The following is a 15,170-nucleotide window of genomic DNA, read 5'->3' as shown; positions in this document are numbered from 1 at the left end:
TATTAGTTTAATTTTTAAATAAAATAAATATATTTATTTCGTTCCAATAATCACACCTTTAAAGTTTAAATTTAATTTTCTTTTATAAAATAAGGGTAAAACCATAGATAGAGGTAAAAGTGTTCAACCGAGTTTTAACTTTTTACTGTTCAAATTTTGAAATTCAAATACATTTTTTAACACTGTTAAAATTCTAGAAAAATATTTAACCTTATTACATTTTAAAATTAAAAAATAAATAAATTTTAGTTCCATTTAGGTTTTTACAATAATTTCTACTTTTATTTTTCATTTTCATTTAAGAAAAAACTTAATTTTTTATTATTTAAATGAAAATAAAAAAATATTTTCAGTAATGAAAACATATTTGGTAATTGTGTTTCTATAATAGAAACACGAGGAATACTTGTTTTTTACATTTATATGGATTCAAACTAATGTATCAAATTTAATATACGAAACACTGTTAAAATATGGTTTAATTATTTCATAGGTCATTATACTCTTCACAAATTTAAAATTTAATCACTATACTTTTATTTTAAGAATTTAGTATCTCTATTTTTCAGATTTCAAACTTTAAGCCCAATTACTAACATTATTTTTTAAGTTATATTTAATGGTGTGACATTTTGAAATTAAAGGAAAAAAAAATACTCCTTTGGCATCTTTGTAACTAAAAAAATGACGATGTAATGAATCTAAATTTAATAAAATAATTTTAATAGCTATAATAATTGAATCTAAATATTGAAATTTAAAAATTAAAAGAATTAAATTCCTTGAAATAAAAATTTAGAGACTAAATTTTAAATTTATGAAGAGTACAAGAACTTATATATTTAAATCAAAAAAACATTTTTACATTCATATGAATTTTATACTGGGCCAATCCATTTAAAGCTAAAAACTCTTATTTTCATCATTCTTAACGAAATGAATGAAAATAACTTTTTATTATTTTTTACTGATTGAGTTTTAATTCGATTGACATAGGTATTATTGTCAATATAGGAGAATGTGAGTTCGAATGCGTTGAAGCACATTATCCATTATTTATGGGTTGGAGAGGACCAAAATTGTTTTTTATTGAACAATCTTATTATAAATTTTAATCATATATATATATTTTTTACACAATGGTTAAAACTATCCATAGCTCTCTCTGATTTATAAATAAAATGATCATGCACTTCGATACATTCGAACACATATCCTACTAGATTCACAATAATACTAAAAAAAACATAAAATGCACAAGCATATTTTAACCCAAGAAAACAATACGGCTTATTCAGTAAAATATTTTATTCTCTGATAAATTTATTCGTTAAGATTCTAAATCAACTAAGAAGATTTACTTCAGATAATTTTCATTAAAATAAACGTAATAATTCAATTATTTTTCAACGATGGTGATCTAACTTTCAGTACCACCTCTTGACCCCCCCATTGACAGTAACACGCACTACTGTGAGTGGACAGGAACGAACAGCGGGAAAAAGAAAACGCTCTTTATAGAGGAAGTAAATGGGAAAATCGACATTGATTTGCAGTTTTTCTTTATGAAACAGATAAACTGGGGAAGAAATAATACCTGAGAAGCTTAAAACCTCGATTTTCTTTCTTTTTTTGGCTATTTGATGATGGAAACAAGCTTGAAATTGAAACCCATCGGTTTCAAAAATCTCCGATTTTTGTTCTTTTCGTTGCTGATCTCTCTTCAGATTCATCTTCTTGTTGCGGTTCCTCAAGATTCCGTTGTTGTTTCAGGTAATTCTTCTATTTTTGAATCGAATTTCTATTTGATTTTTCTACTGTTGATTCGATGAATTTAAAAGAAAAGGAAAATTGGATCTGGAAGTCAAAAAATTAAGTCAAAATGAGTTGAAATTGATTGAAACTATTTCTAATAGATGATAACAAAAAAAAAAAAAAGGACTGCTCTTTTTGGCTGATTGAACAGGTTACTTTCGGTTCATTGAATGGATGATGGATGTATGTCTTCATGTATGTATATAAACCAAAGCTCTAGTTTGAAGGAGAGATAAAGGAAAGGTTAAATTAGCCAAATATTCCCCCTCAAAAAAATGGAAAAATAGGTGGATTTTACTGAAATTTAGAGGAATAGACTATTTTTAGGAAAAGTGTGTGTAAGCGCATACAGCTGAATATATTAACACTCAACATTTATATATTGTATAATTTTTTTTATAATTTTAGTTTTCTTTATAACATTTAAGTTTAATTTTAAAAGAATCAGTAAAGATGAAAAAAATAATATCTTGGATTTTTGGTCTATATATATTTATCAAATTTAGATGACAATTTTTATTTTTATTTTATTTTAGTTTTTGGGTGAAAGGGATCATAAAGAAAAACAAAACTATAAAAAATGACTAAATTATGCAATATGTAAACATTGAGGGTTAATTTTTTTAGAATCAATACTAAATTGATACAATGTATAAATGTTAAGTGTTAAAGTTGTTATTATGTCAATTTTAGAAGTTGCCAGGTCATTTTTCTGTTAACCATTTAACAGCTGTGACAAAATAAGATAAAAACACATAGTTTAGTGACTATTTTATAATTTTTCATAATTGGGTAATCATTTAATGACTTTAACCAAAAAATACAAAATTGCATAGTTGAGTGATTATCAATGTAATTTACACTTTTTAAAATATGGCCTTTCAACTTTTTTTAGTTCACATTAGTCTTGGAACTTGAATTTTTTTTTCTCAACTTGATCCTTAAACTTAGATTTCATTAATAGGTGATGATGTATCACTCTCACAATGTGTCATGTCATCACTTGAAAATTTTAAAAAATGTATAAAATCTAAATATGTAATATTAAAAAAATTTAGATGATGACGTGACACAATCTCAAAATGTCAGTCATCACACTTTAATGAAATCCAAGTTCAAGATTCAAATTGAAAATAATTACCAAGTTCACGACTGAACCAAAAAGAAGTTTAGGGGCCAAGATGTAAAAAGTTACTAACTTCAATGACTAAATGTTAATTTATTCCTTTGGATTATTATTCAGTTCACCAATGGAAATGGGATGATGTTTTGTGTTTTTAGAGGGTAGTAAACTACTAAAAATTAATACTTGTTAGCAGGGGCGACACTAGAGGGACGCAGGCAGGGCCCTGGCACCCTTAAAATGAGAAATTGATGTTTTATCCTTTATAAATTAATAATGGTAAAATTATATTTTAACCCCTTAAAATAATAGATTAACAATTTAATCTTTTTAAAAATTAAGAAGTTTTAAACTTACAATGAAAAAGATTATATTTTGGTTTTTATAAAAAAAGTTTAATAAAAATTTTAACTCGTTAAAAAAATTTCTGAGTTCACCTCTGCATGTTAACAACATAACTTGCTCAGGAAGAATTTTACTCCATTGTTAGTGGACTAAATAATTATCCTTACAAGAATTTTACTCCATTGTTAGTGGACTAAATAATTATCCTTACAATTTTAGTTTTTTTGCTATGTTTGAAAATTTAAATTTAATTTGGTACAAAATAATCCTTTATTTTTATAATATTATTAGTAGGTCTAAATTAATAACGCTGCTAGTTTCTATCATTAAATTGGTGGTGTTATCATTTTTTTAAATATTTGTATCTATTTTGTTAAGTTTCATGATCTAAATATGTGAAAAATAAAATCATTTAATATTTTTTTTTAAAAATTCGACTTAATTTAAAGTTGATCGTTCAGGTCACGAAAACAACTTCAATAGAGAACCAAAAATGTCGAGGAAATTGTCATTCTCAGTTAATGTAGTAGGCAAACATGATACCACAGCTATAGAAAGAATTGCTGCCAACGGCGGCGACAAAGGAGGACAACATGGCGTCACAGTCGATGCTGGTGGTCGAAAGACAAAGTTATCCAATAAGCGTGGTGGAGCGCTAATCCCCGTGTATACAGCCGGTGCAGTGAACAGTAATCGTCGTCATCATCAACAAACTCAACACCACAGTGGGACTAGTAGTGATACCATTAATCGCATTGCCTCGAGTCGTTTGGTTTTAGTCATCTTCACGTCTTTCTGCTTTGTGTATACGTAAAGGTGGGTGATATGTTGTAAGCTTGGTGCTTAATGTAGTTGGTTTAAATACGTAATATGTTCAAGTGAATTATAGTATCTTGTAATCTCTTACCTTATTGAGCTTTTGACCTTCTTTGTTTAAAACTTTATTGGGTGCAGAGGGTAATATAATTGATATACGAAATGCTTGCGGTATTTATATTTTATGTATTGATAATATACAAATGTATTTATGTTAAAATATGTATAGATATGTTGATTGAATCTTAGTTTGATTAATATCGGTACTGTTGTCAGTACAGAAGGACGTGGGTGAGTTCGAATGTACTAAAGCGCATTATTCTCCTATTCAAAAGTTGGGAAGGAATTATGAGTAGTTCTAGACATTTTATCAAAAAATGGTAGATATGATAAGAACTTATAATGAGATTAATGTTAAAAAAATATGCTGCATAGGTTTTTTATTTTTAGTTTTGACTTTTTTTAACGGACAAATTAGTTTATTATGCAAAAAATAATTATTATATAATAAATATATTTATAAAAATTATATAAATAATAAATGAAGCGCATTTGTAAGTACAAGTGTTGAAAATTATAGAGATTTGGATTCAAAATTTAGTTTGTGTATTTATATTTATATATATATTTTATATAAACGATATAAAATGACAAAAACACATTCAAAATAATATCATTTACTTTGTAAAAATTAGGACATTTTTGTCATTACCCAGCTAAGCCGGTGCCCTATAAACTCAATAAAAAGTTTAATAATCATTGAGAGGGATAATATAATTTTTTGCTCCTAAACTTGTCAATTAGGTTTACATTGGTACCTGAACTTGGCAACTATATCCATCTTGGTCATTAGGCTTTGATTCCGTCAAGATTTGACGATTTGAAAAGTATTCTCGGCAAATGATTGGATTGGTCAATCGGACTAAGAATCGATCAATATATTTGTCTAAATAAAGGGGTTGAATTGATTAAATAAAAAACTACTCAAAATCGGTAAAAATAGAAAACTAGGATAACATTAATAGTTGAACAAGCTGAATAGGTTTAATAAATGATTTTCATGAAATTTTAATTATTTATTTAATTGTTGTTGGTCTAGAAGTTGAATTGATCAAATCGATTGAATCGAAAACAGATGGTTTAACCAATTCAACCACTGATCTAATAATTAAAATATTGTATATGACACTTTAAGAATATATCACGTTATCATAAAAAAATTTCATATAATTTCTTAATTTTTAGGTGATTGATATGACATAATATCAAAATGTCACGTTATCATCTTTTTTTTTATATTTTTCAAATTTAACAATCAAAATAAATTTATTCATCAAAATTCAAATACAAAAATCAACTTAATTAGCCGAAAAAAATATTATCCTAATAGAGATAATAGATGTATTTATTTTCAATTCAATTATTTTTCTTGTTTGGAAAATTCTTATTCATTAAATTGAAATTAAATTGCCGTGTCCAGAAATTTAAAGCTACTTTTATTAGAACATATATGTAGCACTAAAACAATAAAAATCACATGTTTTTTTCTATATGAGCTGTAATCAATCATTAGTTACATCACTAGCGTGTCAGCTTACCATTGGCCCATTTACATTTACTTTCTTTATTATAGCCACGTGTCTTACCTCCCCAAAAACGTGCTTTTAGACATCTCCATACTTGATTCCTACTTGTCTTTTTTAATTCCAAAAACACCCTTGTAGATCCAAATAATAATTTGCAATGTAAGGATAATCTCGTAATTTCAAACATCGTCCTCTACCTTTTATCTTCCTTTCCACTTTCCACTTTCCACTTCCCACCCACTACTCTCTGCTCCATTTTCCGACCAAAAAAACCCAGAAAGTAAGATAAGGTTTATCTTGTATTTTTCAACCAAAAAGATGGGCAAAAAGGTGAAATGGAGCTGGGCCTCCGCATTCGTCGGAGCTGCGTCGGCGACGGCAGTGGCTACTCTTCTCAGTGCAAGACCAAAGGACCCAACTTTCCACTTAGTTTCAATCAAGCTTACTTCTTTTAAGCTCAACCTTCCTCACGTGGACGCTGAGTTAATCCTGACCGTCCACGTCACTAACCCCAACATCGCACCCATCCATTACGGTTCGACCGCCATGTCTATTTTTTACGAAGGGACGTTGCTCGGAGCGGCTCAGGTGAAAGCCGGGTCACAACGGGCTCGGTCTTGTCAAGTGTTGGAGCTGCCGACTCGGCTTGATGGAGTGGAGCTGGCTCATCACGCCGGGAAGTTCTTTGCTGACGTGGCGAAACGAGAGATGGTGCTTGATGCTAAAGTGGATATTGGTGGTAAGGCTAAGGTGTTGTGGTGGGGTCATAGGTTTAAAGTCCACGTGGATAGTCATATTACCGTTGATCCTGTTTTTCTTGATGTCATTGATCAAGAAAATAGATCTCAATTGGAGATTTTTCTTGCTTGATGATCCCATTGTTGTTTTTTGTTTTAAGGTAAAAGTTGGTTTTGGTCCCATTTATTTATGCTTGACTTTGAAATTCGGTCTTTGGATTTTAATTCGATATAATAGGAGGTTTTTGTATTATAAGCTTAAATTGTATTTTAAAAGGAAGTTAATTTTTTTCTGTTAAAAATTAGCGTAATTGAAAGAATAATTAAATAGATTGAAATTTTGACATCAAGATAAAATTTGAATTTTTTTAATAACATATAAGTATTAATTTATCTTTTTTTAGTAAAAAAAATAAAATGTAATTTAACTTCTGTTAAGGGGCCAAAATGATATTTTTACCATTAAATTTACTTTTAAAATGTTATATACTAGTTTAAATAGTAACACCATCAATTATTGATATTTTAATTGGTATAGAATATGTGAATTAAGTCATGATATTATAATAGTAGAGAGATTAAATTGTGTTAGATTAAAATGAACATATTTAATTTCAAATTTGTATATGTTAGAAGGACCAAAATCAGAAATTGACCTTTTGTTTAATTAATGTGCTAAGCTTATGTTTGATTTATGCTAAATAAAAACTTAAACACTTAATCATATTTACTTTTTTATGAAATTGATATGATATGATTATGCAAAAAGTTGTAATTAAAGGTTGGGGATTTATGGGTAAATTAAGCCTAATTTGATAAAGTTGTAATTTAATTTTATGGAAAATTTATATTTAGTATATTTTAAAAAATAATATAATAAAATCACTTTTATTTGCACAAATAAGATTTGGTAAATCTTTGATCCGAATAATTAACTTAATAAATTACATTAATAGTCATCTAATTATTAATAATTTTTTTAATTATTCAATTATTTAAAATTATAAAATAATCATTAACTATTTAAATTTATCTTTCTTGGTTGCTAACAATTAAATGTGATAATTTTTAAAATTGATATAATTGCAATCTTAACCTTCAACATTTATATATTGTCTCAAATTAGCTTTGATTCTAAAAATTTAAATTAGCTTTGATTCTAAAAATCTAACTCGTAATATTTACACATTGTATAATTTATTATTTTTAATACATTTTTACTTTTTTTAATGACCCTTTAATTTAAAAAGCTAAAAGAATAAATTTATTCAATTTGATTGAAAATATAGAAAAAAGTAAACATCCAAAAATCTATTTTTAATTTTTTAAAATTAATCATAAATGTCAAAAAAAAGTAAAATTATAAAAATAAAAATAGTTAAATTACATAAAATATAAATATTAAGAGTTATTTTTTTATAATCAAGATTAAATTAATATAATTTATAAATATTAAGAATTAAAATTGTTATTATCTCAATTTTAAGGACTATTTTTTTAAATAATTATAATTGATCCATCAAAACCTAATGGAAAACCAACCCGACCCGAGCAGGTTATAAAACCTTACAATCTCTTTTCATTTTCACCAGTTTTCAGCTGCTCGGTAAGCACCTTCTCTCTCTAGCCATTTTCGTTTGCTCTTTTTTTTCTTTAGTAACGCATTTTGCTTCTTTTTAGATGGTTTAAACGAAGTGATGGGCAAGTTTTTTATATGGAAAATTATTTGCTTATTTATATCCTAATTTAATGTGGTATAGAATATACTGCTGGGTTCAATCTTTTACTGGGTTACTATAGGATTTAATGAAATGAGCTCAGAAATGGAAAACAAAATCTGGGTTTTAGTTTAAAATGCTTAGAGATAATGATTGGGTTTTTATAACGTTTTTGAATTAGATTCTCTAGTGCTTTAATCATTGAGGCCTTTGAAGCTATCATTTGAAGCTGATTTGAGTTTCGAGTGTTAATGAATCATAGTTATGTAATACATAGTTTTGATTCAACTGTATCGGTCCTTGCTTTGAGAGAAATCGCGTGGTGGCGATGATACGGGATATTTACTTGCATATGAATAATGGTTATGTAATATGTAGTCTTAATTTGCTCATTTGATACTTGCCACGAGAGAAATCGTGTGATGGCAGTGATATGGGATTATTACTTGTATATGAATCATGGTTATGTACTATGTAGTCTTGATTTGATCATTTGATCCTCGCCTTAAGAGCAATTGTGTGATGGCGATGATATGGGATATTTACTTGTATATGAATCACGGTTATGTAATATGTAGTCTTAATTTGCTCACTCAATCCTTGCCTCGAGAGAAATTGTGTGACAGCCTTGATAAGGGCTTATTACTTGTGTATGAATCATGGTTATGTAATACGTAGTCTTAATTTGATCATTTGATCCTTGCCTCAAGAGATATCGTGTGACGGCGGTGATACGGGATAATTACTTCCATATATTTGGGTTACATGATTGTGTTGCAGCCTTGCAGGTTTTTTTGTAGTTAAGTCCAACTATGGCTACCAGAATGGCTGCTAGATACATGTCTAGAAGGTTCTCAAGTGGTGGGAAATTACTAAGTGAGGAGGAAAAAGCTGGTGAAAATGTTTACATCAAGGTACACATTCTCTTCTCGCTGTTTTCATTTATCACTTGCACGTAAATATAGCTGTCTCATTGTATCTGACTCGGGATTATCAATAAGTTTATGTTGCTCATAATCATTCTCTATTAGGTTCAAAGGTCTCGATGAATAAAATGGGGTTCAACTGTTTTTGGCCGAGCAGTGACTAGGGATATCTAAGGCGTTTGACACAATAACATGTTGGTCTATTAAACTTAAAATGTGAAATAAGTTATGGTAGTTTTTTATAGTTTTGAAGTTTGAAATGTTCGTAGACATTTGAATGCCTCCTACTGTGCTATTCGGGTCATTCTGGTAGCTAATATATCTGATACCAGTTTAGTTTAGTCCCGAAAGAGACAAACACATATGCTTAAGCTCTTTCCACTTGTGATGCGGATTGTGCCCCTTTCTATTCTATAAACACAGATTCTTTGCTTCGGATATGGCTTAAATCCTCCATTTACAGACAATAACCTTTTTTTTTTTTCGATTACATAATCCGGTTCTTTTTAACGGTACTTCAACATTTTTCTGCGTAGCTAGCAATAGTAGTAAAAAAACAAAGCTATCATCTGTCGAATAATGTGGATATCCTCCCGGCTTATTTTCTCATAACTGAGTTCGTATGCTTGAAATTTAAATGGAAAATATTATGGATTTAAAGCAATCTGTGATGCTCAAGTGGTGTGTGATTTGTAATGGTATATATATGCGTTTGTTATATTTACATTATGCATTATAGAAGTTTGAACAAGAAATATTTCGTTAAGCATCGCTCATACTCTCTTTCTGTATCTCCGTCGCATCCCTTCCACTCTTTTCGCCGCTCTTCACGATCATGAGAATTTATGTTCTTTTCTTGGTTACAATTTGTTAATGTACTAACCAAAATGTTGTATAATTGCAGAAATCTGAGAAAGAGAAATTGGAGAAACTTGCACGCAAGGTAAGCTCTTATCGTTTTAGTCTTTGATCGATTTTGACCTGAAATTCGTAGAATTCAGATTAGATGCTTAAAGGGATTTTTTTAAATAATTCAAGCAAAATACTCATCGAATCAACCTTTTTATTCCCACAAGCCATATTATGCAGCAGCCGATATATTACATGCGAAAACACTTGAAACTATGCATGCCGATATGATGCTTTGTATTTCATTTGTCGAGCATGTTGAATGTCGAAAGCTATGGTTTCGATCTCATCTCATGTGATGAAATTTATATTAGCTGCCAATGTGCTATAGCGGTTTCCGTGTGGACTAGTTTTAGCGAGTAATTAGGTCATGTAATAGGTTAACGATTAAGGTTTTTACGCCCATGATTGCATAAATTTTGAGTCATTAGTATTGAAGGAATTGTTGAAATGTTCAGGGACCGAAACCAGGGGAGCAACCAGCTGTTGGTTCAGGGGGTTCCGTGACTGATGCTAAGCCTAGTAGCTCTACATCAACATCAAGAGCTTCGTCGACTGAGAAAGTATCGACCGATAAGTATCAAAACTATGCAGTTCTTGCTGGTGTTGTAACCTTTGCAAGTGCTTCGGGATGGTATATGATATCTCCAGATAAGAAGAAAGAAACCCAGGACTGAGGTTAACACGAAACCGATCGGATTTTAGAACCGAAATATGGCACGGATAGTTGAAAATAAACCAAACTTTTTTGAGACCAGTTGGTTATGTTCCTTCCATGGCATAAATAGTACAATTTCATCCATTTTTTCTGGGATTTATATGCATCGCACTTGACCTTGAGTATAGGACACTTAAAGGGTTCTACCCGCAGTAGAGGTTAATTGTATCATATATCCTCAAACGATGATACAAATTTTAAATTGGTTCTTAAACTTTGAAATGTTATAGTTAAGTCCTTAAAAGTACTAATATCATATCAATTGGGTCCTTTCATTAGTTTGTTTGGATGTTAATAATTAATAAGTCAACATTAAAGTAATTATGTGAATTTTTGCTAAAACAGCCTCAATCAGTGGTAAATTAAATTTATTATTAGTTAAATATTAAATTTTGGCATGACACTACATGTAATAATAGTAAAAATATTCACATCATCACTTATGGATTTATTAAAATATTATAAAAAGTAAATATATTAAATTATGTCAAATCAAAGTATAATTAAAATTTAGTTAAAGTACTTAAGAGGTCTTTGTACTATAGGAGCTAGATCAAATTAGTCTTATACCATTAAAAAGTTGTTTCCAATTTTTTTGTGGGGCTGAAATTTATATATTTTCACGATAATAAATATGTAACTTTTATCATTTTAATAGTTTATATCTTTATAATTTTGTAAAAATTAAATTAAATTTTTATTATTTTTGAGGCGGGACACGGGTAAAATTGCTTGCTTTTTCGTGTAAGACATTTTCCAAACTCAGTGCGCCGTTCATCGTCCTTCTTCTTCTCATCCAGGTAACTTTTCTCCTTCTTCTTCTTCTATTCTCCCTTGTGTTCTGTTTCGACTAATGTTGTGTTTCACATGGTATTATTTTTGTGGTCCGGGATGGGGGCAAAAAACGCAGCGTTTCAGGGAATAAAAGAAATCCATAACAGAGGCGGTACTGCAGAAAAGTGTTTCATAAAAAAACCCTAGCAAAAGCTTCGATGCAGGCGTAAAACCCTTGTTCCCACCCCCTGTTTTCATTCGTAAAGAAAATGGAGGAACCAAAGATTGGGGATTGCGAAGAGTGCAAAAAGAAGGCGTCAAAATACAAGTGCCCAGGTTGCTGCCTCCGCACCTGCAGCCTCCCTTGCGTTAATGCTCACAAGCAACGCACTGGCTGCACTGGCAAACGCAACATCACTTCCTTTGTTCCCCTCTCTCGCTTCGACGATAATCTTCTCCTCTCCGGTTTCACTTCCACTTCCTTTTCCTATTTATTTACTTATTGTTTTTGTACGAGCCCATTCATCTTTACTGAACCTAAATTGCTTGTAGATTATAATCTGCTGGAGGAAACGAAGAGGGTCGCTGAATCTGCTACAAGAATAAGGTCCAAACTATGTAACACTACCAATGGTGGACATCATCCTCGTTTTAAGCTACCACACCCTCTTCGAAACCTCCGCACTGCTGCTGCCTCTCGCAGAACTAAGCTCTTGTTTCTGCCTTCTGGAATGTCTAAGAGGGAAACTAATCAAACTCGATTTAACCACAGGTTGTTCCCTGTATGATACCTTTGTTAAGATTAATTCCCTAGCAAACGCTTAATTACAAGTTTTGCTCTGTCTATAGGAAGAAGTATATTTCATGGACCATTGAATGGCGGTTTCACTCTGCAGATGTTGTTTTACTTGACCATGGGTGAGCTTTCCCCATCTTCTCTATATATTGTCTTTTATTAGATGATTGTTTAATAGATAACTGATGCTTTATTTTTTGCCAGTATACATGAAGATACAAGCCTCTGTTCATTAATTGAAAACCATCTCCAACCTAGTCCCTGGAATCATCCTCTTAGGAAGTTCTGCGAGGAGCAGCTCGACTCCCTCAAGTTTTTTATCCGAAAATACCCTAAGGTGATTTAGGCCTCTGGGTTTCATTCTTTTTTATTCTTTTGAGTTATACACTCACCAACTTGCACATACTCATGCAGAGCATGTTGGTTGTTTGCTCGATTTTTCTATATTTCTGCAGTTTAGCATTTGGGGCATTTCCAAGTTTAAATTGGAGTTAAGCTTTGTGATCCTATAGATATGCGCAATTTACTGAAGTTTCTACCTCAGATTCTTGAAATCATGATATCTAGATCATGTTTAATGCAGACATCCTGGATTGAAGACAATTGGCTTGTCTATTTTGACCTTGGATTATAGCTTATATGTATTGATGCTTGCCTTTTCACGTTCTTGTCTGCTGAAAATGTTCTGTCCATCCTATAGATGATTTTCTTGTGTTATTGTAGGGATCCAAATCGCCTTTCCGGGAGTTAGACATAAAGGCCCCATTACGGAAACTATTAGCTGATATGGTTGTTCTAGAGTATCCTGTGATTCATGTGTTTCTTCCTTCGGAACACTGTGATTTTGAAGTTATCAGGGAGAATCATCTCGTCACTCAGGGGCCAGAGGGAAAAGATTCTAGTGGTGCTGATAATGAAATACCAAAAGGTGTTACCTTCAAGGAGGAGGAAATAGAAGACAATGGTAGCTCTTTAGAACCTCAGGTCTTTGATCTTATGAAGCATGTGCTGTCAATTCCAATGCATCAAATCCCTTCTCAAAACAAGTCTGAGAAAGCATTCGGTGGTAACTCAGTTTTGTCTTTGTCGGCGAGAGCCGGGGCAGGAAACAGGGTACATTGCAGCCTCCAGGCTAAGGACTCTGGATTATTTGATGACATGGAGTTTGATTTTGATCAAGGCTTAATAGATGCGTATTCAGACCTGATTGCCGAAATTAATCCTGATGACTTTCTTGATTTAGAAGGTGAATTTGCTAAGCAACCAGAAACAGAAGATAGAACAGACCTTTCAAATTCGAGGGGAGTTTTCTTTGCTGAGGAATTGGAGGAGGGGGAGATCCTAGATTAATTTATTATGGTCAATCTTTCTGGGGAAGCAGCGAAACAATGGTTGGAAGAAGAATTTTCTAAGAGTTGTTGCTCACTACTGATCATAATCTCCGCGTACAATCTGCCCCAGCTTGGCATATCTATAGAGCAAACCCTGCAACTCTGTGTCATACTGAAGTTGCTCAATTACCTGGTAATGCACAAGATCAGGACAAATACATGGATATCTTGTAAATGCAATAGCTTATATGTAATTTCATTCCTGCTGAAAGGTATCTGTTTGAGAGGGGGGAGGTGAATGTGTTTTTTTTTTTTTGCTTGATATTAAAGAGGCCTTGGATTCATGTTATTCTTTTCGGTTAGTTGGGTGTACTCGCGATTGTTGAGGAAGTTAAATTGTATCACATGCTGGTTTTTGTCTACAAATTTGGCTGAATGACCAAATTGTTATAAGTACAGCTGAATTCCCCTTGTAACTGCAAGTCCTAGATGAAAAATTGGCTAATTACGGTTTGCAACATATTTGATTCACGGTTGGACTCAAATCACTCCGTTTCCCTCCATCTTTTAACTTAAATGCTAAGTGTAGAAATTTGGGAAGTTCCTAATAAACTTTTGTTATGAGAAGCAAAATGAAAGTCCCCCTTTTTCATATTTCCTATTGGGTGTAGTACTGTGCTGTTAAGTACCTCTAAAAAGTGCCACAAGACACGAGCAAAGCATCTCATAATTTCAAGTCTTATGTTTAAAAGCTTATAGAGTTGGTCGTCTGCACTATTGTGGTCTTCTGATCTGAGGCCTTCTACGCAAGTAAATCACCTCATCTAATGAATCATGATTCGTGTTTACTCGGCCCTTGCCAAGTCATGGCATTAGATGAAAATGTGATGTAGCTTGATTATAACACACAATAATTTGCTTCAACAAAATCCTCAGCAGGAGTTTAGAGATGCAATTTTGAGAATTATAAAAAAATGCCGGTTCAGTTGATCGAGTACTTATTAATACACTTGTAAGCATTGGGTTTGAGTCTCAGGAGTATAGTTCCATTTAACGGGTGAGTGATTTGTTAGGACTACTTTTGATGCTCTATGAGGCTGATGATATGCACTGACTTTAGGCAAAGGTAGCTTTCCCTCACTTAATACTTTTCTTAATTGGAAAATATATATAAAATCAATCCTTAAGAGGTTAAGAAAAAATGTGTGTGTTATTTTTAGCTCTCAATATCACTTTGCTTGATGTGAAAAACGAAAAAAGTATGAATAGCCTTGGAAGGTAATTATCACTGCATTATCAACATAAATCTTGAAAAGATGACATTGTTATTCATTAGTTAAAAATTAAACTTATTAGCTTTAAGATACAAAACACCAGAACAAGAACAACAACAAATAAGCATTGATCTAATTTTGGCCATTAATGATCAAGGCTCACTTAACATCCCCAAACTCAATCAAACAAAGAAAATATAATAAATTCTTAAATATATAAATTTTTATTAAAACAGCTTTTCAGGAAAATATTTTCAGGAAATCTACCAAACAACAGAAAATATTTTACACAGATTCATCCA

General features: G+C 31.3%; 4 protein-coding genes across 5 annotated transcripts; all 4 read left to right on the top strand.

The window, feature by feature from the left end:
* Positions 1–1,171: 1,171 nt before the first annotated feature.
* Positions 1,172–4,273, top strand: LOC107949040 (uncharacterized). 2 transcript variants are annotated; one of them, XM_016883747.2, is made up of 2 exons: positions 1,172–1,773; positions 3,733–4,273. In XM_016883747.2, the coding sequence occupies exons 1-2, from the start codon at positions 1,644–1,646 to the stop codon at positions 4,095–4,097; spliced, it is 495 nt and encodes a 164-aa protein (XP_016739236.1). In that variant the 5' UTR covers positions 1,172–1,643; the 3' UTR covers positions 4,098–4,273. The 2 variants fall into 2 exon arrangements, with proteins under 2 accessions (XP_016739236.1, XP_016739237.1); XM_016883748.2 differs by having other exon boundaries at positions 1,215–1,773; positions 3,745–4,273.
* Positions 4,274–5,863: 1,590 nt separating this feature from the next.
* LOC107949039 (uncharacterized) lies at positions 5,864–6,672 on the top strand. Its single transcript, XM_016883746.2, has one exon. The coding sequence runs from the start codon at positions 6,004–6,006 to the stop codon at positions 6,553–6,555; it is 552 nt and encodes a 183-aa protein (XP_016739235.2). The 5' UTR covers positions 5,864–6,003; the 3' UTR covers positions 6,556–6,672.
* Positions 6,673–7,701: 1,029 nt separating this feature from the next.
* On the top strand, positions 7,702–10,940 carry LOC107949038 (uncharacterized protein At2g27730, mitochondrial). The gene is made up of 4 exons (XM_041075499.1): positions 7,702–8,028; positions 8,921–9,054; positions 9,971–10,009; positions 10,434–10,940. Exons 2-4 carry the CDS (start codon positions 8,953–8,955, stop codon positions 10,650–10,652), a joined length of 360 nt encoding a protein of 119 aa, XP_040931433.1. The 5' UTR covers positions 7,702–8,028; positions 8,921–8,952; the 3' UTR covers positions 10,653–10,940.
* A 362-nt stretch (positions 10,941–11,302) lies between these two features.
* Positions 11,303–14,066, top strand: LOC107949036 (putative box C/D snoRNA protein SPCC613.07). Its single transcript, XM_016883744.2, has 6 exons — positions 11,303–11,493; positions 11,604–11,932; positions 12,020–12,239; positions 12,317–12,385; positions 12,468–12,600; positions 12,987–14,066. The coding sequence occupies exons 2-6, from the start codon at positions 11,737–11,739 to the stop codon at positions 13,611–13,613; spliced, it is 1,245 nt and encodes a 414-aa protein (XP_016739233.2). The 5' UTR covers positions 11,303–11,493; positions 11,604–11,736; the 3' UTR covers positions 13,614–14,066.
* Positions 14,067–15,170: the final 1,104 nt, after the last annotated feature.

Source organism: Gossypium hirsutum, chromosome A08 (genome assembly GCF_007990345.1).
Source record: "Gossypium hirsutum isolate 1008001.06 chromosome A08, Gossypium_hirsutum_v2.1, whole genome shotgun sequence".
Lineage (NCBI taxonomy): Eukaryota > Viridiplantae > Streptophyta > Magnoliopsida > Malvales > Malvaceae > Gossypium > Gossypium hirsutum.
This window is presented reverse-complemented; position numbering and strand designations above follow the sequence as displayed.

Coding starts and splice junctions, on each gene's coding strand:
- LOC107949036 (XM_016883744.2), top strand. CDS start 11,737: ATGGAGGAACCAAAGATTGGGGATTGCGAAGAGTGCAAAAAGAAGGCG. Junction 12,386..12,467: donor GTTGTTTTACTTGACCATGG/GTGAGCTTTCCC, acceptor ATTTTTTGCCAG/TATACATGAAGATACAAGCC. Junction 12,601..12,986: donor TTATCCGAAAATACCCTAAG/GTGATTTAGGCC, acceptor GTGTTATTGTAG/GGATCCAAATCGCCTTTCCG.
- LOC107949039 (XM_016883746.2), top strand. CDS start 6,004: ATGGGCAAAAAGGTGAAATGGAGCTGGGCCTCCGCATTCGTCGGAGCT.
- LOC107949038 (XM_041075499.1), top strand. CDS start 8,953: ATGGCTACCAGAATGGCTGCTAGATACATGTCTAGAAGGTTCTCAAGT. Junction 9,055..9,970: donor GTGAAAATGTTTACATCAAG/GTACACATTCTC, acceptor GTATAATTGCAG/AAATCTGAGAAAGAGAAATT. Junction 10,010..10,433: donor TGGAGAAACTTGCACGCAAG/GTAAGCTCTTAT, acceptor TGAAATGTTCAG/GGACCGAAACCAGGGGAGCA.
- LOC107949040 (XM_016883747.2), top strand. CDS start 1,644: ATGATGGAAACAAGCTTGAAATTGAAACCCATCGGTTTCAAAAATCTC. Junction 1,774..3,732: donor AGATTCCGTTGTTGTTTCAG/GTAATTCTTCTA, acceptor CTTAATTTAAAG/TTGATCGTTCAGGTCACGAA.